Source organism: Bombus pyrosoma, linkage group LG3, assembly GCF_014825855.1.
Source record: "Bombus pyrosoma isolate SC7728 linkage group LG3, ASM1482585v1, whole genome shotgun sequence".
In the NCBI taxonomy this organism is placed as follows: Eukaryota; Metazoa; Arthropoda; class Insecta; order Hymenoptera; family Apidae; genus Bombus; species Bombus pyrosoma.
In genome coordinates this window covers 6,772,261-6,796,176 of record NC_057772.1, presented here as the reverse complement: position 1 = coordinate 6,796,176, position 23,916 = coordinate 6,772,261, and the positions used below count along the sequence as shown (strand labels likewise).

The 23,916-nt window shown below is 31.5% G+C and overlaps 8 protein-coding genes across 22 annotated transcripts; 3 read left to right on the top strand and 5 right to left on the bottom strand.

The window, feature by feature from the left end:
• Positions 1-312: 312 nt before the first annotated feature.
• LOC122565793 (sulfiredoxin-1) lies at positions 313-1,492 on the bottom strand. 2 transcript variants are annotated; one of them, XM_043722141.1, is made up of 4 exons: positions 1,315-1,491; positions 1,113-1,192; positions 806-1,012; positions 313-696 (listed from the first exon to the last, which is right to left on the bottom strand). In XM_043722141.1, exons 2-4 carry the CDS (start codon positions 1,165-1,167, stop codon positions 548-550), a joined length of 411 nt encoding a protein of 136 aa, XP_043578076.1. In that variant the 5' UTR covers positions 1,168-1,192; positions 1,315-1,491; the 3' UTR covers positions 313-547. The 2 variants fall into 2 exon arrangements, with proteins under 2 accessions (XP_043578076.1, XP_043578077.1); XM_043722142.1 differs by having other exon boundaries at positions 1,113-1,492.
• On the bottom strand, positions 1,461-3,080 carry LOC122565786 (iron-sulfur protein NUBPL). Of its 3 annotated transcripts, none has more exons than XM_043722129.1 (4): positions 2,786-3,080; positions 2,240-2,568; positions 1,788-2,161; positions 1,461-1,722 (listed from the first exon to the last, which is right to left on the bottom strand). In XM_043722129.1, exons 1-4 carry the CDS (start codon positions 2,867-2,869, stop codon positions 1,553-1,555), a joined length of 957 nt encoding a protein of 318 aa, XP_043578064.1. In that variant the 5' UTR covers positions 2,870-3,080; the 3' UTR covers positions 1,461-1,552. The 3 variants fall into 3 exon arrangements, with proteins under 3 accessions (XP_043578064.1, XP_043578065.1, XP_043578066.1); XM_043722130.1 differs by having other exon boundaries at positions 2,916-3,080; XM_043722131.1 differs by lacking the exon at positions 2,786-3,080 and adding an exon at positions 2,651-2,785.
• LOC122565773 (protein SMG7-like) lies at positions 3,074-8,603 on the top strand. Its single transcript, XM_043722092.1, has 5 exons — positions 3,074-3,204; positions 3,831-3,900; positions 4,011-4,349; positions 4,475-7,358; positions 7,464-8,603. The coding sequence occupies exons 2-5, from the start codon at positions 3,869-3,871 to the stop codon at positions 7,680-7,682; spliced, it is 3,474 nt and encodes a 1,157-aa protein (XP_043578027.1). The 5' UTR covers positions 3,074-3,204; positions 3,831-3,868; the 3' UTR covers positions 7,683-8,603.
• Positions 8,360-10,553, bottom strand: LOC122565787. The gene is made up of 5 exons (XM_043722132.1): positions 10,207-10,553; positions 9,806-10,012; positions 9,176-9,481; positions 8,839-9,078; positions 8,360-8,750 (listed from the first exon to the last, which is right to left on the bottom strand). Exons 1-5 carry the CDS (start codon positions 10,219-10,221, stop codon positions 8,622-8,624), a joined length of 897 nt encoding a protein of 298 aa, XP_043578067.1. The 5' UTR covers positions 10,222-10,553; the 3' UTR covers positions 8,360-8,621.
• Positions 10,554-10,736: 183 nt separating this feature from the next.
• On the top strand, positions 10,737-12,032 carry LOC122565789 (transcription factor A, mitochondrial). Its single transcript, XM_043722134.1, has 4 exons — positions 10,737-10,926; positions 11,189-11,561; positions 11,634-11,732; positions 11,802-12,032. The coding sequence occupies exons 1-4, from the start codon at positions 10,868-10,870 to the stop codon at positions 12,009-12,011; spliced, it is 741 nt and encodes a 246-aa protein (XP_043578069.1). The 5' UTR covers positions 10,737-10,867; the 3' UTR covers positions 12,012-12,032.
• An 865-nt stretch (positions 12,033-12,897) lies between these two features.
• Positions 12,898-14,477, bottom strand: LOC122565791. 4 transcript variants are annotated; one of them, XM_043722135.1, is made up of 5 exons: positions 14,364-14,477; positions 13,736-13,852; positions 13,555-13,650; positions 13,342-13,472; positions 12,898-13,264 (listed from the first exon to the last, which is right to left on the bottom strand). In XM_043722135.1, the coding sequence occupies exons 1-5, from the start codon at positions 14,413-14,415 to the stop codon at positions 12,995-12,997; spliced, it is 666 nt and encodes a 221-aa protein (XP_043578070.1). In that variant the 5' UTR covers positions 14,416-14,477; the 3' UTR covers positions 12,898-12,994. The 4 variants fall into 4 exon arrangements, with proteins under 4 accessions (XP_043578070.1, XP_043578073.1, XP_043578071.1 ...); XM_043722138.1 differs by having other exon boundaries at positions 13,736-13,956; positions 14,364-14,457; XM_043722136.1 differs by having other exon boundaries at positions 13,736-13,849; positions 14,364-14,430.
• A 23-nt stretch (positions 14,478-14,500) lies between these two features.
• On the top strand, positions 14,501-17,663 carry LOC122565782 (chromatin assembly factor 1 p55 subunit). Of its 2 annotated transcripts, XM_043722125.1 has the most exons (6): positions 14,501-14,651; positions 15,196-15,694; positions 15,769-16,026; positions 16,128-16,455; positions 16,552-16,745; positions 17,248-17,663. In XM_043722125.1, the coding sequence occupies exons 1-5, from the start codon at positions 14,633-14,635 to the stop codon at positions 16,729-16,731; spliced, it is 1,284 nt and encodes a 427-aa protein (XP_043578060.1). In that variant the 5' UTR covers positions 14,501-14,632; the 3' UTR covers positions 16,732-16,745; positions 17,248-17,663. The 2 variants fall into 2 exon arrangements, with proteins under 2 accessions (XP_043578060.1, XP_043578059.1); XM_043722124.1 differs by having other exon boundaries at positions 16,552-17,663.
• Positions 17,664-17,835: 172 nt separating this feature from the next.
• Positions 17,836-23,812, bottom strand: LOC122565780 (slowpoke-binding protein). 8 transcript variants are annotated; one of them, XM_043722117.1, is made up of 10 exons: positions 21,738-21,864; positions 20,835-21,089; positions 20,511-20,678; positions 19,889-20,058; positions 19,463-19,728; positions 19,037-19,331; positions 18,857-18,948; positions 18,389-18,514; positions 18,241-18,314; positions 17,836-18,014 (listed from the first exon to the last, which is right to left on the bottom strand). In XM_043722117.1, exons 2-10 carry the CDS (start codon positions 20,936-20,938, stop codon positions 17,897-17,899), a joined length of 1,413 nt encoding a protein of 470 aa, XP_043578052.1. In that variant the 5' UTR covers positions 20,939-21,089; positions 21,738-21,864; the 3' UTR covers positions 17,836-17,896. The 8 variants fall into 8 exon arrangements, with proteins under 8 accessions (XP_043578052.1, XP_043578051.1, XP_043578053.1 ...); XM_043722116.1 differs by lacking the exon at positions 21,738-21,864 and adding an exon at positions 21,378-21,702; XM_043722118.1 differs by lacking the exon at positions 21,738-21,864 and adding an exon at positions 21,427-21,702.
• Between the last annotated feature and the right edge of the window lie 104 nt (positions 23,813-23,916).

Here is a 23,916-nt window from a genome sequence, read left to right as displayed (position 1 = left end):
TGCAGTTTTGTATATGTGTTTAAAAAAGAATAAATAAATAAATAAAAGCTATATATAAAATGTGTATTTAAATATATTATAATATTATATATTATTATTTAATACGTAATATATGTTATATATTAAATATATTGTAATATAATATAAAAATATGTATAATATTACATATATGTATATATATACACAAAAAACTATAGATTTATGACTATAAATATTCAAATTAATATATTATGACGTATTAAGCATGACCATACTTTTATACAAGATGATTGTGTATATATTTCTGGTTTCCAAATTTTATAGACATTGAGCAACTTTTTATCATATATAGTTTATTTTATCTACTATTTTATCATATCAAAGTTTGATTCATTTTACACAAATATGAAAATTTTACATACAGTGTACTTATAATCTGAACATAAATGTTAACATTAAAATTACATTAACAAAATAGTTAATAAAGTACAGCGCATTAATAAATAAATCAATTCATTTTCCATACACATACCCGTATAGAGTTTATAGATAACACATACAAATACGGCTATTTTAAATTGGGGGTAGATCCACCTAAATAAGATTTTAAGTCCGTTATTGTAGATTGTATTAGTTTCGCTCTTATGAATGGTCTTCCAAGTCTTTGATGGGCTGTATATCGATGACATCCGCCAAAAGAGTAATAATAATCGCCGCCTAAAATAAAAAAAAAAAAAAAGAATACAGTTATGGCACAGAATTAACAAAAGTTGTTTTTGTTATCACATATGCCGTGAATAAAAGAGAAAAAAAGAGATAAAATTACCTTCGCTTCCTTTAATCCATAAAACATCGATTGGCGGTACCAATGATACTGTTTCAGGATCGTTCAATGTATTCATTAAGCTTTGTACCTTTTCTTCATCGACAATTGGAGGAATTGGTCGGATAAGTACGTTCATTGGAATATTATAAACCTCTGTGTGTGTATCAGAATGAATGCTAATGGTTCTTTCATTGTTCATTTTTGATTCTAAATTTATAAGATAAAATAAGAAGCTAAATATTCAATTGCAAATAATATAGTCAAATCGAAGTAAAAGGTACTAATTATATGATTAATATTTTCTTACGCAAGTACTTTCGAAATGTGGAAAATGTTACAAATTGTTTCGTTCTAAGTGGCATTAATATAATATGTGATTATAAGAATCTGTAACATATGTATATGATTAGTTTTGACCTATTGTTTACTGAACATTATTTAAATATGCGTTTTTATTTTTAAGAGCCAAACTATGTTTAAAATAATATACTAAAACTACATATACTTACGAACGATGTGTAATGTCCGTGATAAGTTACATATAAGACGACTCTAAATGTGAAGTGTTTAGAGAGGGGATAAGATAAGAGTGGGGATGACGATGATGATGATGATGATGATAATATGTATTAATGACAATAAAAGAATCAGAGTGTCCTAATTCAAAAATTTCTCTTTGTCTGTATGATTATATATCTTTGTTATGTTTATATAAAGAATTATAATTGAAAGGAAATATTTAAAATATTATTCCAGATTTAGTGGTTGCTTAGCTAAAAACAAAATTATATGTTCTGCTAAATGTTTGTATGCATCAGCTTGAATACTTTCCGGTGCAGATAACACAATTGGTTTACCACTATCACAGCTATTTGCAATATCCTTTGACAAGGGAATAGATTGTAAAATTTGCACACCTAGAAGAGAAGAAAAGCTAAAAGGTTAAATAAAACTAATATATATATGTCCATAAATGTAATACCAAGTTCCTTAGCAACCGTTTGAGTTCCACCATTATAAAGAATTATTTCATTTTTGCACTCTGGACATATAATATTGCTCATGTTTTCTACAATTCCAATAATTGGAATATTTAAACGCTTAAACATATTAGCTCCTCTTCTAGTTACTTCTAAGGCTGCTTTTTGAGGTGTAGTTACTAATAATGCACCAGCGACTGGAAGATTTTGTATGATTGAAAGATGTGTGTCCCCTGTTCCAGGTGGAGTATCTATGACAAGATAATCCAGTGGATTCCATGCCACTTGACGTAACAATTTATCAATGGCACTCATTACCATTAATCCTCTCCAAATTACAGGAGACTTATCATCAATTAAAAAGCCCATAGACATGCTATGTATAAAGGAAAGTTTTACAGTTTAAAGAATACTGACAGAAATACAAGTAAAATGTGCAACATTGTTCCCTCACCATTTGATACCATAATTTATAAGGGGTTCTATAAGATTTGTATTATTAACTGTAGGAGATTGTTGTATATTCATCATCAACGGAATAGATGGGCCAAATACATCGGCATCGAGTAAACCGACAGACTTTTGTGGTTTGATAGTTTTTAAAGCGATACATAAATTTACGGCGGTGGTAGATTTACCAACTCCACCTTTTCCAGATGCTATGACAATAATTTGCTTGACACCTTTCAACGGTTTTGATTTTGGAAGACCACGTGCCATTAGCTTTTTTTGTCTTGTTTCTATTTCTGTTTTTCTTGGTTCGTCGAAAAAGACGAAATGACTCTAAAGCAAAACAATTATTAATTATAAAAATTTTTAATAAAATACAAGAAAAAAATATTTAGCTAAATGTTTTACTATATACATTGATACGTATACAAAGTTATATCGTCCTTAAGATAAAATATTAGTCATTTTCACACGTATCAGACACAATTGAATAGTAACGAGTTATTAAAGGGTATAAAGATATTGTAAATAATGTAAGAAATGTACATACTAATGAAATCGATCGGTACTTATTTGCACCATTATAATTTCGCTGAAGACGTATGAAAATTTTCATAGAGGTGAATGCTAACATTTTCAATAGATTTACTTGACGGAACTAGTAGTACGTTTCTTCTAACCTGACATTTTGAATCGCGTGATCGCGGAATCTTTTATTTCATAGATCAAGAGAATATGGCATACGAATATTAAGAGATCTTTTCCTGTATATGAGTTTTATATTAACGATTCGCTGATATACAATCTGATAGTACATTTTTGTAACTTTTATTTACAGCGATGGAAAATTTTACTGTTTCTGCCTGTAAGTAACATAAATGTTTAACGCGAGGGCGGTGCAGTTTTTCATTAAAGCGAACTACATATCAGCAATCCGGTGCAATTTAAGTTTGACATAAATATGTGAAAGTAAGTTTTCTTTGTATTTTCCAATGGTTTTTTAATTGATCTCTTGCCTCTACAACTTTTAGTTCTAAGATTGAAAGTTAATATTATTATTTATAATATTTTTGCTATTCGCATTATCGTTGGCTTGCAGTTAACCTAACTCGTCAGTCGTAACATGGATATATTGACTTTCGTATATTAATTAAATTATATTATGTGCAACGTTCGTCAATATTTTATTTTATCGCAGCCTCAAGACTCCAGATGTTATGATGCTATGTATATCTATTTGCTGATTTCGTCTACATAATTCGAAACAAAAATTACGACATGAAAGTTCATGTATAATCGTTTATATGCATTGACATTATTATAAATACAACTGATATATGAATTGTTGCTCAACATCTCTTTGTTCACCATCTTCCATAATAATATTCAATAAATTATATATTGATGTATAATATATCTTTGAAAATAAGTATAATAAATAAATGTGTATGCATATATATATATATATATATATATATATATATATATACTTAATGTGGATAGAAAACTTCTTTATATGTTTGTTATTCACATATTACAAAGTTTAGTATTTCGTATAAGTAAAGTATAATTACATGTCTATTTTGTTTCCATAGATAAAACATTTTATATAGAAATTCAAGGTACACAGAATATGGGCTTAAACGCAGCTGTACAAGCTTTAAAGTAAGTTGAAGAAAAAGAAATTATAATCAAGTACCTGTAACTATTAATATTATAATGCAAATACCTATACAATATTTGTTAAAAGATCATTTGATTACTATTTTTATTAGGAAAGCAGAGCCTTTAAAGGACAAAGTACAACGGTGCAGAGATCTTCTAAATGATAGTGATGCGTGGGTATGCCAGCAACAGCTACAGAAGATATATCAACAAGTTCTGATATTGGATTTGGAATATGCTTTGGACCGGAAAGTTGAGCAGGAACTTTGGAATCTAGGATTTAAAAATTATATAGCAACTTTACAATCCCAGGCAAAGGATAGGAAAAATCCTAAACGTGGAGAATCTCAAGCTTTACTTAGCTGGTGCTTGGAAGCTGCTAGTGGTTTTTATTTGACATTATTACAAGAAATTTGTACTGCATTTGATCTAGATTTACCATTTAGAAGGTAATTAGATAGAATTAAATATAGGATGCTTATATTTTTTATTTTGTTATAAATTCAATTTATATCACACACGATTTGTGCAAAGTATTTTGTAGAACAAAATTTATAGGTGTGATATTTTTTAGGAAGGGTTACATTTATGGATGTACATCACCATGGAAAGCTATTGAAAAGTTATCAGTGCCTCATAAATCTTCATGTTTTTATGCGTGCCAATATTGTCTTGTGCATTTAGGGGATATTGCTCGTTATAGAAATGAAAGTAAACAAGCGGAGTTATTCTATAGGCATGCTGTATCATTGTCACCGTCCAGTGGACAACCATACAATCAATTAGCCCTTCTTGAAGCATCTCGTGGTAACAAATTGGCAACTGTTTTTCATTATACACGGTCTGTAGCTGTAAAACATCCTTTCCCCGTTGCCACAACGAACTTGGCAAAAACATTATCGTCCGCTTTGAACGATACGTCGCTGAACATAGATGGAAAAACGAAATTATCTTCTCAAGAATATGTAGCAGTTTTTTTGAAACTTCATGGCGTTATCCACAATCTTGGCGACTTAAAAGTTGCTTCAACATATGCGAAATTATTAACTGAGACATTGACAGCCTTAGTTGCCACAGAAAGTTTTAGCTCTTGGATGCTTGTTCAAATGTTTGTGATTAACTTGTATGCCTTGGAACATACAACGAGTGTTGTCATGGGTAATAATGAACCGTTAAGACACGAACAATTAACATCTGACGAAAAGATTGCTCGTGATTGTATTTTGGATCTTATAGCTGGAAGCCTGTCTGCTTTATTGTTACCTGTTTATACAATCAAAAATTCTATTATTGAGTATTTCGCTTTGCCTTCTATAAAACTGTGCCTTGATTGGATTCATACAAAACCCACAGTTTTGGAGGAACTAGCTTTTACATCGAGACTTCAAATTTGGCCCAGCCTATGCGTATTGTTGAACGCTTTGCAAAACTGCGTGGCCGATTTCGCATATGATCAATATATTAAGGTACCACTGCCAGAGGATCGTGACCTACAAGGATTCTTACCGTTGGAGAAAAGTTTCGAATGTTTAAAATTTACGAGTACCGATTTAGATGATAATGTCGAGGCTTCCAATAAACTGCGTGCAGTTCGTATTCTTCGTTTAGGTCATTGTTTAGCACAGTATAGGATCAATGGTACTGCGTTAATTGCTATTACATTAGGAGAAGAAAAGGGTGACAACAGGTTCAGTTCTATGAGTGAAGGAAACGGTTTGAGTAATGAATTGATGAAAGAATTAGAAGAACTCAGTTTAAATAGAGGAAGACAGTCTGCTGTATCAACTAGTCCAGTTCTCTCAGAGTCTGCCAGCAGTAAAGGTTCTACCGACGTCGATATGTTGGAACATGCCTTAGATAAGAGGATAGGTATCCTGAAGCCTCAAGGTTCGTTAGAGCGAAGTAAAGACACGGTTTTGATCACCTCTACGGAATCTAGTACTTTTGAAACTAATGTCCAACCTACTACAAGGAAACCAAGGCAAAACATAGCGATGCAAACGATAATGCGACGTGCTGAAACTGAACAAAAACAGGTTACTTTTAAAAATTTGTCTCCATTAAATGTAGAAGAGGAGAGTGAAAAAAAATTTAAATTGAGTGGAGCATCAGTGAGTCCAGTGAAAGGTGTCCCTCCAGGTGGGAATAAAAATATATCGGTTGTTGGAGAAATATCAAAGGTGAACAATGTTTCAAACGCAATTGCGAATACACCAATCACCGTTCAAAGTCGATTACCGTTGATGCCTTCTGCTACATCTACTGTGCAAAGCCAAATCATTACCACTCAAAATCAAGTAAAAACCACAAAATTACAGCACGCTGTCTCAGCACCACAATCTTCTCAAATTAACCATCTTTCTGTAAAAGAACAACAAGCGTCCGGTATTCCGACTCCAATATCTGGAATATCTCAATGTGTAGGGACTATTTGTTATCAAAATCCAACATTTAATGTTCAGAATCCACAATTTACAAAAAATTATGTCACAAATCATGTTGGAAATTTATCGAGTTATCCGATTCAAGGACATTTTACTAGTTCAGTACAACAATCGATGCAATCACAGAGTATAGGTTTACAATATACATCCAGTCAAAATAGGTCTATGCATCAGAGAGTACAGACTCATAACATACCTCAGAATACATTGTTGCATCAAAATCTTGGAATACTGTCTTCAGCTCAGCCGAGTAATGTTATACCAAATGCTTCACAAAATATTAATTCCCAACAAAGTAGAAATATTGGTGTGCAGCAAAATCGTAGTTTGAATACTCAACAGAACCACAACTTGAGTGTGCAACAACAGAATGTTATGAAAACCAGTCTTAGACCAAGCACAATATCTTTACATAATCAAGGTACATTACCTAATTCAACTATTGCAAATGTTTCTACTTTGTCAACATTAAATACATATCAAAAGAAACTTCATCACGCTGCTCCTATTATACCGAATGCATCAAATGTACCAAGCAATTCGCTAAATCCGACAACTACGCCCAATTTTCAGTATAATTTTAATCAGAATGATTTTAATCAGAATGCCTTTGGTCAAGTACCACAAAAGCAATTGTCGTCCGTGTACAATAAGAATTCGGATGTTTTGGAATTTTCGTTACCAAATCATTTAGGTATGTCAAAAAATCAATCTCAATCCACAACTAATTATCCGCTTTTCCAAAACTATGAAACCACAAATTTCAATCTGTGGAAAGACACTCAACAGTCACAACATTCTATACCTTGCTGGGGTTCAACTAGCAGAAGTATGCAATTACATAGTGAAGATACGTCTGTCATCGAAAACTATCATAATTGGGAAGACTCCCCTAATCCTGGAAACATAATGTCACAAATTCCGTTGAGAACTTCAAATAGTTATCCATCAGATTCTCAACAAACCAAACATTTTGGTACTGGAAGTAATTTCGAAAGTCCTAGATCTTTAGAGGTACATATATATTACATTTAAAAAAAAATTACACACACACACAAAATTATAGAAATTGTTTACAACAGTTGTTTAACTTGTTACATTACATATTCTTGCTTACAGGTAGACAGCAAATCAAATCAATCAATCAGCACAGGAAACACGTATTCTCTATTTAGCAGTAACAATGCATGGGGATCTAATGTACAAAGTTGTAATGTGTCAAATCAAGATCAAACAAAAACTCGGCTTAATCAACAATCTTTATGGTTTGGACCTGGACCATCTCCCTTGGAACGGCTCTTGGAACAGCAAAAATCATTACGTGAAGGAGGTACCTGAAGGAAAGCAATATAAGATAATGTCGAAGTATATTGAAGAAAGATATATCCAAATTTTGGATTCAATTAACCAAGGGGATTTAGCAAAACGTATCATAATAAATTCCATCGATCGTTTGACGGAACTGTTAAATTTGTTACAAAGCAACAGCTAGTGAAAAGTTTCGTAGGCGTTTAGGTGTTCGTTATGTAAAGCGAACAACACATACGTCCAAGGCGTTATGAAACACGCTATATAAAAATGCATAGATGTTAATTACTTACATTAATTGTTGCGCGCATAATAGTAAACGAAGTTATTCTGGTAGTGGATATTGCGCGATGGAGTTTAAAAAACAAAAAATGGGGAAACAAAGAAAAAAGAGGAAAAAAGAAAAAAAGTGTTTTTTTTTTCCAATGTATTCAGACGTACGTTCTATTTATGTCGCTTTAAAAGAATGATACTCAATGACAAAACGACTCGTCATCAATAAATAATTAGTAATAAGAATTCCATACATAAACCGCATCATTTAACGCTAACTGCGTATAATCTATATAAGTTTAAAGATGCGCATTTTACAAAAATGATTAAATCTTTCAATTTATTTTGTAACTCAAAATTATGTACAATTTATCTTTAAAAGTACCGACTTCACAAAATGGAAGAAAAGAAATGGGGAAAAGGAGGCACGCATACACAATGTACGAAGAACGTGTAATATATTTAGGTCTTTTTATCAGCAAGGGAAACAATATATTGGTAAATTTTTAGGTTGAAATTGAATAGAACGAGTAGTATAAAATAGCGTGTATAACATTGTAAAAATGAGAAAGAAATTCAATGTAACGAATATAAAAAGTAATTTTGTTGAAATGACTAAGAGAGAAAAGTTACTTTCGATTATTTTCAAATACATATATTAAACTTTAATGAAAATGATTTGGCAGTTATAATTTATTACCATTTTTGCAAATTCCTTCGCTCTATTATTAATACACATTCAAATGATTCGCACTTCATCAGACAAGACACCTCACTTTCCATCAGGCGAAGAGGATATGGTTTTTCATAGTGGCATAATACTACCTGTTTCGAGTACAAAATAATTAATAAATATTAGCAAATTTATTCTAACTTAACATTTATGGCAGGTTTAACAGTTTAAAGATGTTACCGTCATATAACGCTGCAAGTGTAAATTTTGATTTTTAAGCATGAGCTCACATTGAAACTGTTCTGGTGAGACATGGTCATCCACAAGCTGTATATTTGCTTGTATTTCCTTTTTATGAATCGTTATGTTAAAAAAGAACAACGCCATATTACTTATATTGAAAGCAAAATTATGCTCTTTTGGCAATGTATCTATCCTTATTATACATGACTTTGAAAATCTTTTATTATCTTGATAAACCTAAAACCAACATCAAATTTTACATCTAAATAAAAGTGCAATAATATTTAAAAAGAATAACAATAATAATAAAAAAGATATATAGTGATTTTAATACCTCATAAAATATATTTTCATGACATTTTCTTAAATGTTTTATAAGTACTGCACAAGGAGATCTATGCATGCATGACCTGATACAGCAAGGATATGATGAAGCAGTGGCATGTATTGTATATTTGCTTTTATTGTTTTGTCTACGATTGTGATGTGTTTTTCCATTTGTTTGTGAATTAAATTTAATTACTGCATCTGTTTGTGTAGAAATACTTTCAAGTTCTTTCTGAAACATCTTCTTTTCATAGTCAACAATGCGTTGTAAACATTTCTTTTCCACCCTTTTTAATTGATTTTCTACTGATTCCTATTAAACATGCATAACAGAGTTGAGAATAATCTTCAAGAGTTTATTTATTCCTACGATTTTTTAAAAATAACTTTATCTATTAGCTTAACAATGACATTATTTTAATGCAGAAAATGATAAATATGTATGTATGTATAAATAAAAGATATTGCATAAGTTAATAATATTGTCTTGTAACAAGATTCCTGTTAATGAAAGATAATGTTTATTTCCATTATAGAAAAAACACATTGTGTTAAGCTCTACAGATATTTGCATATTTAGATATGCATACATTTTCATTAATTTTCGTACAAGAAAAAAATATTTAAATCATTAGACCTTTATGTGCTCAAGATTATCAATTAGTTGTTCCGCGACTAAGTTTCTGGTTGTAATAAAATCTTCATTGCATATTGGACACTTCGGCACTTTTTTAAAGCAGAAGCAACAGACGTGGTGTCCATTCGTACACTGTAAAATCTTTCCCTTGGGTATTTCCAAACATATACAACATTGAAGTATTTCATACAATATTTTCTTCCAACTCTATAAACGTATCATAATCCATAAAACAGTTATAACAGTAATCAATAATATACATGATATCAACGTCCAAATCGCATTATTTCAGAATTTAATAACTTTAAATAAAATCATAATCAGATTACACAAATAGAAAAAAACATTTCAATATTTTATATGTCAAGTAAATCTTTATATATTGATGTAAAAGAATGTACCTCATTTTCATCCATTGTATTAAATTAAAAGTAATTTCAAACTAACAAAATATTTAATATTTAACTTAGCAGCGAACTTAGCATAAACTTAGCAGTTGTTTTCGTGATTCAATTCTTTATATACTTTGCGGTTGTTTTGTGGATATTCCGGTATTCCCAAGAAACCTACCACCGTGTTAAACTTTATGTCGCTAAAGTACTAGAGTTATTTCAGCTATAAAATATTACAATAATCTTGTATGTTTGAAGCAATTTTAGGTTAAATTTTTTTATGAAATATAAAATCAAAAGTCGGAATAATAAATTTTATTTAAGATCACTTAATCCAAATTCTTTAGTGATAATTCTATTCACCATTGCTGATTACCATAACAGCCGATGCGTTAAATTAAAGTACTACCAGAAAAGAAATTTCTTCTCTTATCAGTATCTTTTTTTTTTTAAACTTTAATATGTACATTTATAATTGTAAACAAATCGTAAATTTCGCACATTTAGGCTAGAACCAATCACCAACGCGGCATCCAAGTATTACGTGACCGTGTTCCCCGCAGCCCGTCCTCAACAATCCCATTGGTTATTCTCCTTGATTATTCTGTGTCCATTATTAAAACAATTATTATTTACAAAAGATGAAGCGATAGGAATTATTGTCTGCAAAATGATATACTTTGGAAGATTTATATTTCTTATGCGCTCGGAAAACTTATTGTGCACAAGGTCAAGTTCAAATAAAATTTTTACAAATAATTTCGAAGTAATGTGAATAAAGGTTAATCGCTTGTTCCATGTGTGAATTAGTTTGTTGTTGATATTATTATTCTATCTCCATATATTTAGTTTCAGATCATATATTATTTAATACACACAGCACAATTTATTTTTTAACTTTAATAGTGTAACAACTTTTCTTGTTACACATGATTTGTAAAGGATATTTCTTTAATCATATATTTCATAAAACAATATTTCATTATTTTAGAAATTGCTTATTAAATTTGTACCAAAATGCCTCAAAAAGTGCATTAAGACAGTTAAAAGATACAATCTTGCCACCAAAACCGAAGAAGCCAGAAGCTCCGTTTCTTCTATATGTGAAACATGTTAAACTCAGATTTCTTGAAGAAACACCTGATATGAAATATACACAGATATTGAAGAGAGCATCCAAGGAATGGGCAGAATTAGATTCTACTAAAAAGGAATATTTTATAAACCAATATCATACAAGTCGTGAAGTATATGCGAATAAATTAAAAGAATATTATAATTCTATTACCGACGAACAAAGACAAGTATGGCAAGAAAAGAAAAGAGAATATGTACGAAATAATAGTGAAATAGATAATAAACGGGTAATTATATTGCATTAAATCATATAATGATAAATTCATTTTTTATTGATTAGCAGATTGCATTGATTGCAGAAATATGAAATGCTTGGAAAACCAAAGAAACCACCAAATGCATATTTTTGTTATTTAGCATCAAAGAGAGGTGATAGAAATCCAAATATAACTAATAAGGTATGGCAAACTAATTTCTAATTAACTAAGTTATTTTATCTATCAGTAATTAATAAAATCAATAATTAGGAGTGGATAAAATTGTTGACCACAAATTGGAAAGAATTATCAGATGCAGAGAAGCAATCATATATCACTGAAGCTACTCAACTTCAGACGCAATACTATAAGAATTTAGAAAAGTGGGAGATGGAAATGATAAATTATGGTCATTCTGATGTTGTGAGACCTAAAATTTTAACGAAATATAAGGATGCTAAAGTTGAAAAAGATGAATAAAAATTAAAGTGCTCTATTCTATTTTAACTAATCATTTCTATCCAATAAGTTAACAGCAATTTATTTAAATCATATTTAATAATGTTATTACACATTTTGTAAGTTAATGTCGTGATAATAGAAAAATATGCCGAATCATTCAGAAATTGCATTTAACAAAAGATTTGTAAACTTATAAATGAATTTACTACCCTGCATAAGCTCCTTTAAGTCATTAAAGGAGCACAATCTATCTACTAAAAAATTAAAATATGATGAAAGACTAGATGCGAATGTCTATTAAATAATATTTGCATTTTTTCTAATATATATCTTCATATTCTTTTGTAAATAACGTTTGTCATTTGAGGAGCAAAATTTTATCTTTTCACTAAATATCCTCTAAAGTGTATCCTCTTTACATAACTCCTTGAGTCAACTGTTGTTTATTTTATTTGTTTCAATTTGAATGGAATCATGCCTTTTCTTGATTAAAAGAATTATTGAAAACAAAAATTTAGTTTACTAGAAACAATTAGATTACATTTTCGTTACATACATTTACTTATTAATCAAATTAATTAATTAAAGTATGGTCGTACACGTATACGATCATGATATGTATGCGCACCGGTAGTCGCAGTTACATAATAAGTTATGAAAGTATATAACGCCGTTGCAGACTTGTGACATCACGTGTTCTTCGGATATATTCGATACGTAAACGGAAAAGTTCGGTTTTTCTAATTTTTAATTGTATGTCACTATTTTATTTTTAATATTTTTTTAAAAAATAAAAATACGTGTCTAAAATTTTTTCTTCTTGAATTCATTTACATATTAGTGAAAAATGAGGAGCAAACGAATTCTACTGGTTTTATATTATTATAATTCTGTATTGTAAAGATTTGATTGATATGCTATATATTTATATTTTTTTTTTTTTTTACAAAAATTTGGGCAAAGTTGACGAATCATGTGTTTAATTACATTTCATATTTAATTTACATGATTAAGATAATAGGAATCTCTGTATTATATAAATAGTAAAAGAATCCATAATATATTAATGTGAAACTGAAAATGTATAAAGCTAAATCTCCAACTATTATATGACTTATTGTTACTAATTTTTTTAATTGATAAGTTAACTCAGGCTTAATATTGCATAAGATCAAAGCAGCATACAGTAGGTTATTTTCTTGCATTTCTCGTGTATTCTTATAGTTGTACAAACGTCCCACCATTACTAGAAAGTATGGTATTGTAATTGTCTGTAATATTTAATCCAGTATTTATTAGTACAACAAAATTCCAAGAATTTCAGTTTTTGATAAGTATGTATAATTACCTTCCCAAATAAATGATCCAGTTGTAATATGAGTAGTATATTGACAATAACAGCCAATAAAACATAATTTATGCGATTTGTTAATAATGGAGGTGACAAACTTTTTGTCTCATATGAAGTACTGTCAATACCTTCAAGATTAATACTTAAATTACCAAGATTATCTATAATATTTTTGTAAAAATATAATTTCAATATTATATTGCATATTACCTGATATATCGCTATTTATATTTGGATATAAAGTTTCATTTTGTAGATCTGGATCAATGAATGTTTGACTAAACGAACCTAAATGTATACTCTGGACTAGAATGATATAAGAATGAATGTAAAAATATACTTTTAATAGTTATCTTTCATAGGTAAATGAAAGTAAATAAATTATATTTACCTTTTGATTCATTATCGTTGTCTCTACCAGTAATTTTCAATAACCGTTTCTCTGAATTTTCCAAAATTCTCCTTCTTCTGGCGTTTCTCTTGGCATTAATATCTTCCATGTCTCCTGCTGTGTATTAATTAATTAGATGTCAGCAGCTAAAATTTATCTTCCTTTCTAACTTAATATACATGCATGATATTGGTATAATTTAAAGAAGTAATCTTTGAAATCTGTAAATACAACGTACGACGTACGTATAATACATTGATCTATCACATAAAATTTGCAAAATTCATTTGCACTATCAATAATCAATAATCAAACGTTAACGATAAACAAAGAATATTATTGACTTCCATTTACAAAATTTCGGATTATTAATTAATTGCATTTATAAAAAAGACTTAAATATTATGGTTTTTAGCAGACAATGATTTTAGGAATTGGAAATCATTATAACTCTGCCTAAAACGTGTAACGATTAATTTCTAAAATTATGAATGTCAATCTCATCGAATCGACAGAATTAGAGCGTAAATAGCAATGCCGCTAACAGATATAAATTTATAATTCAATTGTTCAATTTCACTTTATTATTTGTTTATGTTATCGGGTTAAACATAAAATGAACTTTTACCAAACAATTGAGATTTCGTTCTCTTACATAATTTTAGTTGGTATTTAAACATACATATATTGTGCAAAATATGTGATTCAAATGTAAATTAAGCTACATATCGCATAAGATTCTGAACAGTTACCGCATGCACAATGAAAAGGCAGCATATATTTAAGGCGTGTTTGCAAGTAAGTACGCTTGCATTTTACTAAAATCTGGCGAGATATCACGGCTTTTGGCGGGTTAAACATACCTTGTTAGTGTTGAAGTTTTAGCGAAATATAATAATGGGTGATAAAGACGGTGGTAAGATTAATATCAATTACTTTACATTTCTTTTAGCTTTTCTAATTATTTTTATAGTTAAGTCTATCAGTCGTTTACCGTTTCAAAGAACGCTTTCAGTATTATGATAAACAAGGATATCATTTTCAACATTTCTTTTTCACAAATTTCTATGAAAAATAAAGCCTATTGTTTAAAATTGGTTTGATTTATCATTATTATTTCATTTTGTTTTACATTAAGACATAAAGTATTCTTACATCGTAAATACAGCATGTGTGATGGAATTGTATTTCGATAGGTTATAATGTTACAAAAAGATACGACTTTCATTAGTTAAAATATTGATTTTTTAATTCTGGCACTGTACGTTTTTTCCTAACTGTATTAATCGAGCGACGAATCGATTTATATTTTCGTACCATTTTCATATTTTGAATGCTTCATTATATGATTGTATAATGTAAAAAATCATTTAATCATGTATATATGTTAATATTTGTATACATTTTAATTTTTTCTTAAATATTCTGTTCATTCTATTTCACAAGTTATTTAATTGTAGAAACTTTTGACGACGCTGTAGAAGAAAGAGTTATCAATGAAGAATATAAAATATGGAAAAAAAATACTCCATTTTTGTATGATCTTGTGATGACACATGCTTTAGAATGGCCATCTTTAACTGCTCAATGGTTACCAGATGTAACTAGACCAGAAGGAAAGGATTATTCTGTACATCGTCTTATTTTGGGTACTCATACTTCGGACGAACAAAATCATTTGCTTATAGCTAGTGTACAATTACCAAATGAGGATGCTCAATTTGATGCATCTCACTATGATAATGAGAAAGGAGAATTTGGAGGATTTGGCTCTGTTAGCGGAAAGATAGAAATTGAAATAAAAATAAATCACGAAGGAGAGGTAAATAGAGCACGATATATGCCACAGAACCCGTGTGTAATTGCAACCAAAACACCATCTAGCGATGTCCTTGTTTTCGACTATACAAAACATCCAAGTAAACCAGATCCTAATGGTGAATGCCAGCCTGATCTAAGGTAAATACATTTTTGTATATTTATTAGAGGTAACAAAACTCATATAATGGTGGTTTTAATATTTTTGATGTCAGATTAAGGGGACACCAAAAAGAAGGATATGGTCTATCATGGAATCCAAACTTGAATGGATATTTGCTCAGTGCATCTGATGATCATACAATTTGTTTATGGGATATTAATGCACCTCCTAAAGAGAATCGTGTGATAGATGCAAAAACAATCTTTACTGGACATACTGCTGTCGTTGAGGATGTGGCTTGGCATCTGTTACATGAATCTTTATTTGGATCTGTCGCGGATGATCAGAAATTGATGATCTGGGACACAAGGTAATTATATGTTATCACACAAAGTCATTGACGATCAAAACAACATAAATATTGTTACAATTAACTTTTTTAATTGCTCGTCTTATTTTTACGATTATTAGATGCAATAATACCAGTAAACCAAGTCATACAGTTGATGCTCACACTGCCGAAGTGAATTGCTTGAGTTTTAATCCATATTCGGAATTTATTCTTGCGACTGGCAGTGCCGATAAAACAGTAGCGCTATGGGACTTGAGGAATCTTAAATTAAAATTACATTCTTTTGAATCTCACAAAGACGAGATCTTTCAAGTTCAGTGGTCACCGCATAACGAGACGATATTAGCTAGTAGCGGTACAGACAGGCGTCTTCATGTGTGGGATCTTAGTAAAATTGGCGAGGAACAATCCAGCGAAGATGCTGAAGATGGACCACCCGAGTTACTGGTATATAATATGTTCCTTTCTTTTTTCTTTTTTTTTTTAACTATGTAGGACCTCGAAATTCTTAAGATATTACAGATGCGTTTACATTTTCTATAGTTTATTCATGGTGGTCATACCGCAAAAATTAGTGATTTTTCGTGGAATCCAAATGAGCCTTGGGTCATATGTTCTGTATCGGAAGACAATATAATGCAGGTGTGGCAAATGGCGGAAAATATTTACAATGATGAAGAACCAGACACACCAGCGAGTGAATTAGAAGCTGGTGCTTCATAAAATGTATAAGAAAAGTAAGCAATTAAATTATTTGATACTGGAATTTTCTATCGACATTGCGCATTTGCGTACATACACATGTGTGTGTGTGCTCATGCGTAACCAATCACCCGAATAGATTTAAGAAGACATTAAAGTGAATTTATACATTTAAACGAAAACGATCATCGAGAAGCAATAATACCTATTTTTATTACCGATCTTACGTCCGCTTGCAAACACATATATTAATTACACATACATTTCTATAATTAACTAAACAAGCGTCGCATGTGAACTTTTGATGTTTCTTAGAAATAATTGATATAATAGCATTTCATTGATTATAATATCACGATACATATTATGTACAAACTTCTAGAAAAATAATTTTTTCTCTACGAATTTCGTGATGTGTTGAAAGTTTTTATGTTTATATGTAAAATTAAGTGTGCACTATACAATAGAATGAGTTTAAAATGGTTTTCGATGAAGTATAGTTTCTCCTTTTTTAATTCAAAGCATCATATGTTTTAGTTTTGGTAAATGAAGATCGCAGGGTATCATTGCGAGATGATAGGAACACGTTTATGTTATTCGAATCTTATTAAATGTTTAACAACTCAAGTATTACCCTGAACATTTTGATTCTATTGGTTCTGAATTGATTGAAAACTGAGCGTAATTGTGAGGTGCGTGCATTTGATGTATTTGACGATACCTTCTGATGTAGTTCATTTTCATCTTCAACGTTATTTCGTCGACATGGAACGAAATTCAATGAAAACTGAATAGTAAAAATATGTAGGAATAATTTGTGATAGAAGGGATTGAATTTACAATTCATATGAGATGACATTTTATCATTTTCATACTTCTTCCATAAACGTGTAGATATCTTGTGTGTCTTTTGATATTTTAAATAATAAAATACATTACTCTTGTAAGGTTTATATTTTTTTTTCTTTTTCTTCTTTCATTTTTTCCACATTTTATTGCCCTTTCCATATTATTTTTCCTTCTTTTATCTCTAATTCTTTTCTTGTTTCTTTTCTTTTTCATATTAAATTTGTAATTGAATAACTATACTAGAAATAGAGATTGGAATAACCTTTTGGCACTCGGTAGAGAAACGTATGAATATATTAAAGATAAAATCGCGATGAAACAAATTTTGTTCCCACAATTATACAGCCGTGTTTGAAAGTTCGTTATAAATCTCATCGAGTAAAGAATTCTTACAAACGGTATGTGATCTATGTAGAGACGTTGTATCTTCATCGACGACATCCAACTGTGTGGTTCTACAATATGAAAAAGATAAGAGTTACATTCTATAATGAAGATTTTTAAAGAATTAGATCGATTAATCGGATCCTTCATGCCATTACCAAAATTTGCGTGTCAAATACACGTCGCTTATAGAGCGCGACCTCTGCCTGTTCGTGCATGCAAAACGAATCTTTAGCAAAATATAGAAATAGGTACGAACAAATTATTCTAGTGCTATATTTCATACGATCACATTACCTTTTATTAGCATTTTGTCGTTTAATACCGTCGAGTAAATTTACTACGGGCGGTGTTAATGTTGGACGAAATATCTGTAAGGAAATGTGATAATGTATGTAATTTGAAACAATGGAGTATACATATGCCACTAAAAATATATTTGTACCGTAACAGGAGCACTTCGCATTTCACGAAGATCAATATTTCTGAATAAATCATGTACAAGAAGCTCCTCAATAATCTTCTGACGATTAGATGATTCACCAAATACGAACTGGAGTAACTCGACGACCTGTACACAAAAATTTCGATCGACTAGTGACCTTTTATTTTTATGAAATTTGTCGAAAACGTCGAGGAACAAGGGTTAGATAATTTAAAATGCTTGATAAATCATGATGCATAGAAATTGTTAGATCGCTTGTGTACGTACATATAGGTCATTGATAATGAGATAAAATATCGACCGTATTTATCATTATTAACGTTATTAACATAACTGTTAGTATTTTTAACAAACCGATGAAAATAAATGGGAGCAATAATGTGTAATGTAATTAGTAACAAAGCGTGCGGGCAAATGAAATAAAAAAAGAGCGGAAGCAAATAACGAACAGAAAGAAAGAATTTGTACTTGTGGATATATTTCAACGTCCGACAGATGCGTAGAATTTGGTTTAAACGATGGTAATTCGTACCCAGCGCACATCTCAAACAACATATGACCTGAAAGATGATAAATGTGATTGATCGTTGGAAAGTAGAGTGATAAAAGTAGAATTTCGATTCAAAGAATAGCTGAAATTAATCTTACCGAAACATATCATGTCAATCGAAATATTTTGCGAAATACGAGAAGCGATTAATGGATGTATTCGGCTGGTGAAACTGAGGAGCGTGTTTTCTAGGCCGGCGAGACGTGCGACACCATTTTGAACGAGCACATTTCCCGAATGTAAATGGATTACCGTTGGAAATCCTCTTTCTTTTAAAAAAGTCAACGCCTCTAGCACTTGACGTCCCATTTGTTGAACCTGAGGTAAAGGAAGTCCTTTGCCGCGAGAACCGTATTTCTGATTCCAGTCTTCGTTCCAACCCGTTCTTTCGATCTAATGAAAAGAATCAAATAACATCTGAACGTTTCATTTAAATCAAGTTTCTAAAATTAAACTCTCTATCTTTTATCTTATTCATTATCAGCAAATTAATATGACTATCTATATACGATCATGATACTTACCCCGTATATCAAATCTTTCAGGCTGCCTTGACTGATCGGTTGAACTACGATCACGTAGTTTTGACTTTCCAATTCAAGGAAATCGATATCGAATATAGGACATATATACGGATGTTGCAAGGCTAAGAATAAGTCGTTCAAAACGTTCTTTGTCAGTGGAGTTATGCTCAATGAGCAGTTTCTATTTAACGGAGCTAATGTAATCAGTCGATCGGTTTTTAAAGAAGTATCTCTTACTATGAACCAATGTTTGTCCATTCTAGAGCCTGGTACAAATGAAAAGAAGATTAAAAATGATAATAGCATGCGTGTCAGTTTACCCGCTAACGTTGTTTAGCACTTACATACTTATTAATTATAAATAAAAATCAGCTGTATGAAAGGCTAACTAAGGCACAGAGACAAAGAGAATCACCAAGAATTTACCGAGATTATTCAGCTGCTTGACGAGACTGTAGCGCGGTGTTCTACGGATATAGGCCTGACAAATTGATAAGGCACGGTCCCTCGATCTTTTTTCCATTTCCATGTACTCGCCAACATTTTCGCAAACAGATGGTCCATGATCCAACGCCGTGTAGTTATGCCTTCCATTCCTGTTTTCAAGCATACAGCAAATTAATTTAATTTCCATCCGGTGCTTGCGATTTTAACGGAGACGAAGAGAAAATCGCTCCAAATCGAATAAATGATAAATAATTTCTATTCAACGATAAATATTCTATCAGCACATATCTACAGTGGTATTCGTAAAAATATTCGTATATTTATCATAGAGAACTTTCATGTGTTTGTGTTATATAAAACACTTTGAAATTTTATTCGAACTATAATGAGACACGATTGCTATGTTTATATTGGCAAAATTTGAATTTAATTTGAGTAATTGACTGTCCAAATACTTTAGAACGATTGTTCTCGTTGAAATTTTAACGCTGTATAATTATTTCAAGTTATCAAAATCAAACGAATCAGAATCAGGTGTGTATGCGCGCACGTTCTTCAATTTAAAAAAAAGGAGAACTAAGAAAGAAACAGAATGCATTACCAATCAGTGGTATCATCTTCCAATTTAGCCGAAAAATTATAATTTCGCTTATGAATAACTTCTTGTTCCAATGAACGATTCCTTGAGCGATACCAATAACAGATTAGATGTACACACCAACCACTACAAACTGGATCGGTCGCGTTATTAGCGAGCAGCCATCTCTCTCTACGAATACAAGGGTTTCATCTAATAAGATGACTATTGTAGTAATATCGATGTTTCACGAACAAACTTGTTTCTTTCATTCTCTATATCTCCAATTCATCTTACAAATTTTGCAAAAGTTAAGATGGATGAGAAAGAGAAAGACTCGCGCATTACCTGCGTTGTTGTACGATTGGTATTCGTTTACTTCGAGATCGCACATTTTGTGTGCAATCGTAATGACGATCAATTATATCGCAATCATTCGCTTCTGTTGTCATCGGAGGAAAATTTAATAAAAAGTCATAATTTTAATATAATTACTTTCAAGCAAAACCATATTTCAATATGGTTATATATATTTAGCGTTTATATGTACTATGTACGTATCATTTCGATCGGAAATTATCCAGAAACTCAGTTACTTATAACCTAGAAGAAAGATTGGTAATCGATTCTCTTTGTAAATGAATAGCAAGTCAATTTTATTTGTGCTACTGGTCGCTTTAATGGTGTGTATCGTGAAATCGAGGGTCAAGTATACTCGAGGACGATCGATAGGTAACTGCTTGACAAACAATATTTCAGGAGTATTAACGTTTCGCGAATGACATGTAGGCTAATCGAACAATACAATGAAGTTCGAACAATAATTACAGTCGAAACAGGAAAAGATCTATATATGCATTTACGTCAGACGTTTATCGTATCAATACTAACAAATTTCGATTTTAATGACGATGGATGTTCAAATAGTGATATGCCTCACGTAGTGTTTTGCTGTCGTTAGCTGGAATTAGAATAACTCGGCTAGTATCGATCGTGCGAAACATTCCTCTCTGTCATGCTAGTATATATATATACATACATTAAATGGCAATGCTGCTGACAACTGTACGGACGTGGCACGTTAATATTAATAATAATATTAAAAATGGTCATGAACGAGATCATGAAACAAAACTTGAGAATAAGAACAAGGAACGAAGAGATAGAAACAGGGAAAGAAGGGAAGGAAACAAGAAAAGAGAACGAATGGAAAGAAAACAGAAGAAAAAGAAGGCAAGAAGTAGAACATACCTGACATCGGAATCCTTGCAACCTCGAGCAGCGGATACGCGACTAAATAGTATTTTAGCTAGATTGTCGATTTTGTTGGTCAATTGGTAACTCTTTTCTTCGTCGCTATCTTCATCTTCGATGCTCGCGCTTCTTCCACGACGAAGAGTGCCTCGAGCGGAAACTATAGCCTCGGAATCAAATTCGATGGCGCTCTGAGTCCTTCGATTGACGGCACGACGCTTTCGACGCGTCCTCGGACGTTCCTGCCAGAATCTATCGTGTCCGGTCACGTCTGACTCTTTGTGATCTTCGTCCTTTTTGTTCAAATTTTGATACAGATTGAACATTTTGCCCAGTTTTTCGTCTCATACAACGTTCTTCAAGTGTTCAATTACACGCGTACTTCTACGTTCACTATTCTAACGCTAAATAACAATTTTTTTTACAGTTTCTTTCTCCTCGCAATTATCGATAATGGATGTTAGATATACACAATTTTGATGTTCACACTTTTTCCATTTATTAAAAATTATTATAAATATTTCTACCGTGAACACAACGTGGTGTACGAAGTATAATACCGATCATGCACGATAAATATTATATATCGCCTCGAGGTCATACAGCTTGGGAAGTTGTCTTTCTTTTTTGGTTCGCTTTTGGATTCTAACACATGTAATGGGCGTAAGATCGAAAAGAATAAATTTTTCGGTTTGCTGTTTGATCGGTTATCGCGCGGGAAAAAATTCAAACGTCATGACCAAAAGGAGTACCGTTCTGGTACGATACTCCGTTGTTTTCGACCATTTAGAACTATCGAACGGTCATTGTCACATTTTTTCTACATCTTATTAATCACTCACGCGAAAAGTATTTTGTCAAACGACGTCGCGTACCGTTATTTCGCGATTATCATATGGTCGTTTTGCGATTTCATTGATTTCATTTTCACTCGCTTGTATTCAGTCACGATTTATTCACTTAGTTATTTACCATTTCGTTATTGTAATTTAGTTCGTTGCTTCTTTATCACGTTGAAGAATGAATTTTAATCGTGTACTAATTTGTAATATCGCGTTGTATGTATGTCGACTCATATACACAAGTGTGCGCCAGCGCATGCACGTACATATATATACATATATATTCGAAGTGTCCAATGATCCCGCAGCGTAACTGATTTGAATAAAAAATTAAGAACAATATTGTACAATGTGACGCGTTGCCAGATGAAAATAGGAAGTAGACTAGATAGACGGTAATACGCGCGGTATTGCGGTGATGCAAACTGCAGAGCACCGCACTACCACCTAGCGAGGAGGACGGCCGAATACTGAATATTCGGTAAAGCCTCGTGCTAGTTTAGATCCCCCAGCCTGACACAGATTCGCTGGCCCAGCTGATTTTTACCTCGATTACTGGTAACTGCGCATTTCCATCCCTGTTCTCTGGTGGAAATGCTCTGTGTTCGAAAGCATGCCGTTTTAACGACGATCCTTGTTTTTAACATTTATTGTTTACGATGGGATATTTTTCACCTTTACTGCTTATTATGAAACTTTATATCATTTTATAATATTTGAAAGGTTTCAGCCGATGGCAGCGCTATATTTACATCCTTGAAATATATCTCTCGAGATACGTCGAAACAAAGTACCGTCAAAGATTTTGTTCAAACATTAAATTATAGTCGTTGAATAAAACAAACGAGAACTCGAATACTCTACCGTTATGCTTTTCCTTTTTGCATTTTTCGTATCACTGAAACGCATTGTGACGTAGATTGTGGTGTATTTTCAGTGAATCTTGCGAGATGCAGAAATTTTTTGTCTGTAAAAGACACGTTAAAAATGTATAAGAAAAATTCATTTCGTTTATTACTTATTCTTTTTATAGTTTTTTCGCTTGTAAGTGTTCTTCGTTGTACGGCGTAGTAACGGAATTAAAAACGGAAATATGAATCCCATTAGATTTAGTTAAAACTAGGGCAACTCTGAGTGTTTTAGATTTCTTCTGATTATCCTACTAAACTCGAAGACTGCACATATACACATGCGCGCGTTTTAATCTCGCATCGCAGTTTTACGGCTGCTCTCAGGGACGTTTGTAAACATTTTAAGCGTCGATTATTCCTTTAGTTGTTCGACGAATTGGATCGTAATGCTTGTCTTAAGCTTAAAATTATTTCGGAATCTAG

Bases quoted from the DNA above. Each gene is read 5' to 3' on its own strand.
- LOC122565793 (XM_043722142.1), bottom strand. From the start codon at position 1,167: ATGCCACTTAGAACGAAACAATTTGTAACATTTTCCACATTTCGAAAG. The intron at 1,013-1,112 runs GTAAGAAAATAT...TTATAAATTTAG, and splicing joins CACATTTCGAAAGTACTTGC to AATCAAAAATGAACAATGAA. The intron at 697-805 runs GTAATTTTATCT...TTTTTATTTTAG, and splicing joins ATGGATTAAAGGAAGCGAAG to GCGGCGATTATTATTACTCT.
- LOC122565786 (XM_043722129.1), bottom strand. From the start codon at position 2,869: ATGTTAGCATTCACCTCTATGAAAATTTTCATACGTCTTCAGCGAAAT. The intron at 2,162-2,239 runs GTGAGGGAACAA...CTTTATACATAG, and splicing joins ATAAATTATGGTATCAAATG to CATGTCTATGGGCTTTTTAA. The intron at 1,723-1,787 runs GTATTACATTTA...CTTCTCTTCTAG, and splicing joins AACGGTTGCTAAGGAACTTG to GTGTGCAAATTTTACAATCT.
- LOC122565773 (XM_043722092.1), top strand. From the start codon at position 3,869: ATGGGCTTAAACGCAGCTGTACAAGCTTTAAA. The intron at 3,901-4,010 runs GTAAGTTGAAGA...TATTTTTATTAG, and splicing joins GCAGCTGTACAAGCTTTAAA to GAAAGCAGAGCCTTTAAAGG. The intron at 7,359-7,463 runs GTACATATATAT...TCTTGCTTACAG, and splicing joins AAAGTCCTAGATCTTTAGAG to GTAGACAGCAAATCAAATCA.
- LOC122565787 (XM_043722132.1), bottom strand. The intron at 9,482-9,805 runs GTCTAATGATTT...CATGTTTAATAG, and splicing joins ATAATCTTGAGCACATAAAG to GAATCAGTAGAAAATCAATT. The intron at 8,751-8,838 runs GTAACATCTTTA...TACTCGAAACAG, and splicing joins ACTTGCAGCGTTATATGACG to GTAGTATTATGCCACTATGA.
- LOC122565789 (XM_043722134.1), top strand. From the start codon at position 10,868: ATGATATACTTTGGAAGATTTATATTTCTTATGCGCTCGGAAAACTTA. The intron at 10,927-11,188 runs GTCAAGTTCAAA...TCATTATTTTAG, and splicing joins GAAAACTTATTGTGCACAAG to AAATTGCTTATTAAATTTGT. The intron at 11,562-11,633 runs GTAATTATATTG...CATTGATTGCAG, and splicing joins GTGAAATAGATAATAAACGG to AAATATGAAATGCTTGGAAA.
- LOC122565791 (XM_043722135.1), bottom strand. From the start codon at position 14,415: ATGTTTAAATACCAACTAAAATTATGTAAGAGAACGAAATCTCAATTG. The intron at 13,651-13,735 runs GTAAATATAATT...ATATCATTCTAG, and splicing joins CAACGATAATGAATCAAAAG to TCCAGAGTATACATTTAGGT. The intron at 13,265-13,341 runs GTAATTATACAT...TAAATATTACAG, and splicing joins TGGATCATTTATTTGGGAAG to ACAATTACAATACCATACTT.
- LOC122565782 (XM_043722125.1), top strand. The intron at 15,695-15,768 runs GTAAATACATTT...TTTTGATGTCAG, and splicing joins GAATGCCAGCCTGATCTAAG to ATTAAGGGGACACCAAAAAG. The intron at 16,456-16,551 runs GTATATAATATG...CATTTTCTATAG, and splicing joins ATGGACCACCCGAGTTACTG to TTTATTCATGGTGGTCATAC.
- LOC122565780 (XM_043722115.1), bottom strand. From the start codon at position 22,066: ATGTTCAATCTGTATCAAAATTTGAACAAAAAGGACGAAGATCACAAA. The intron at 19,332-19,462 runs GTAAGTATCATG...TCTTTTCATTAG, and splicing joins TGAAAGATTTGATATACGGG to ATCGAAAGAACGGGTTGGAA. The intron at 18,949-19,036 runs GTAAGATTAATT...ATCATCTTTCAG, and splicing joins GATTGACATGATATGTTTCG to GTCATATGTTGTTTGAGATG.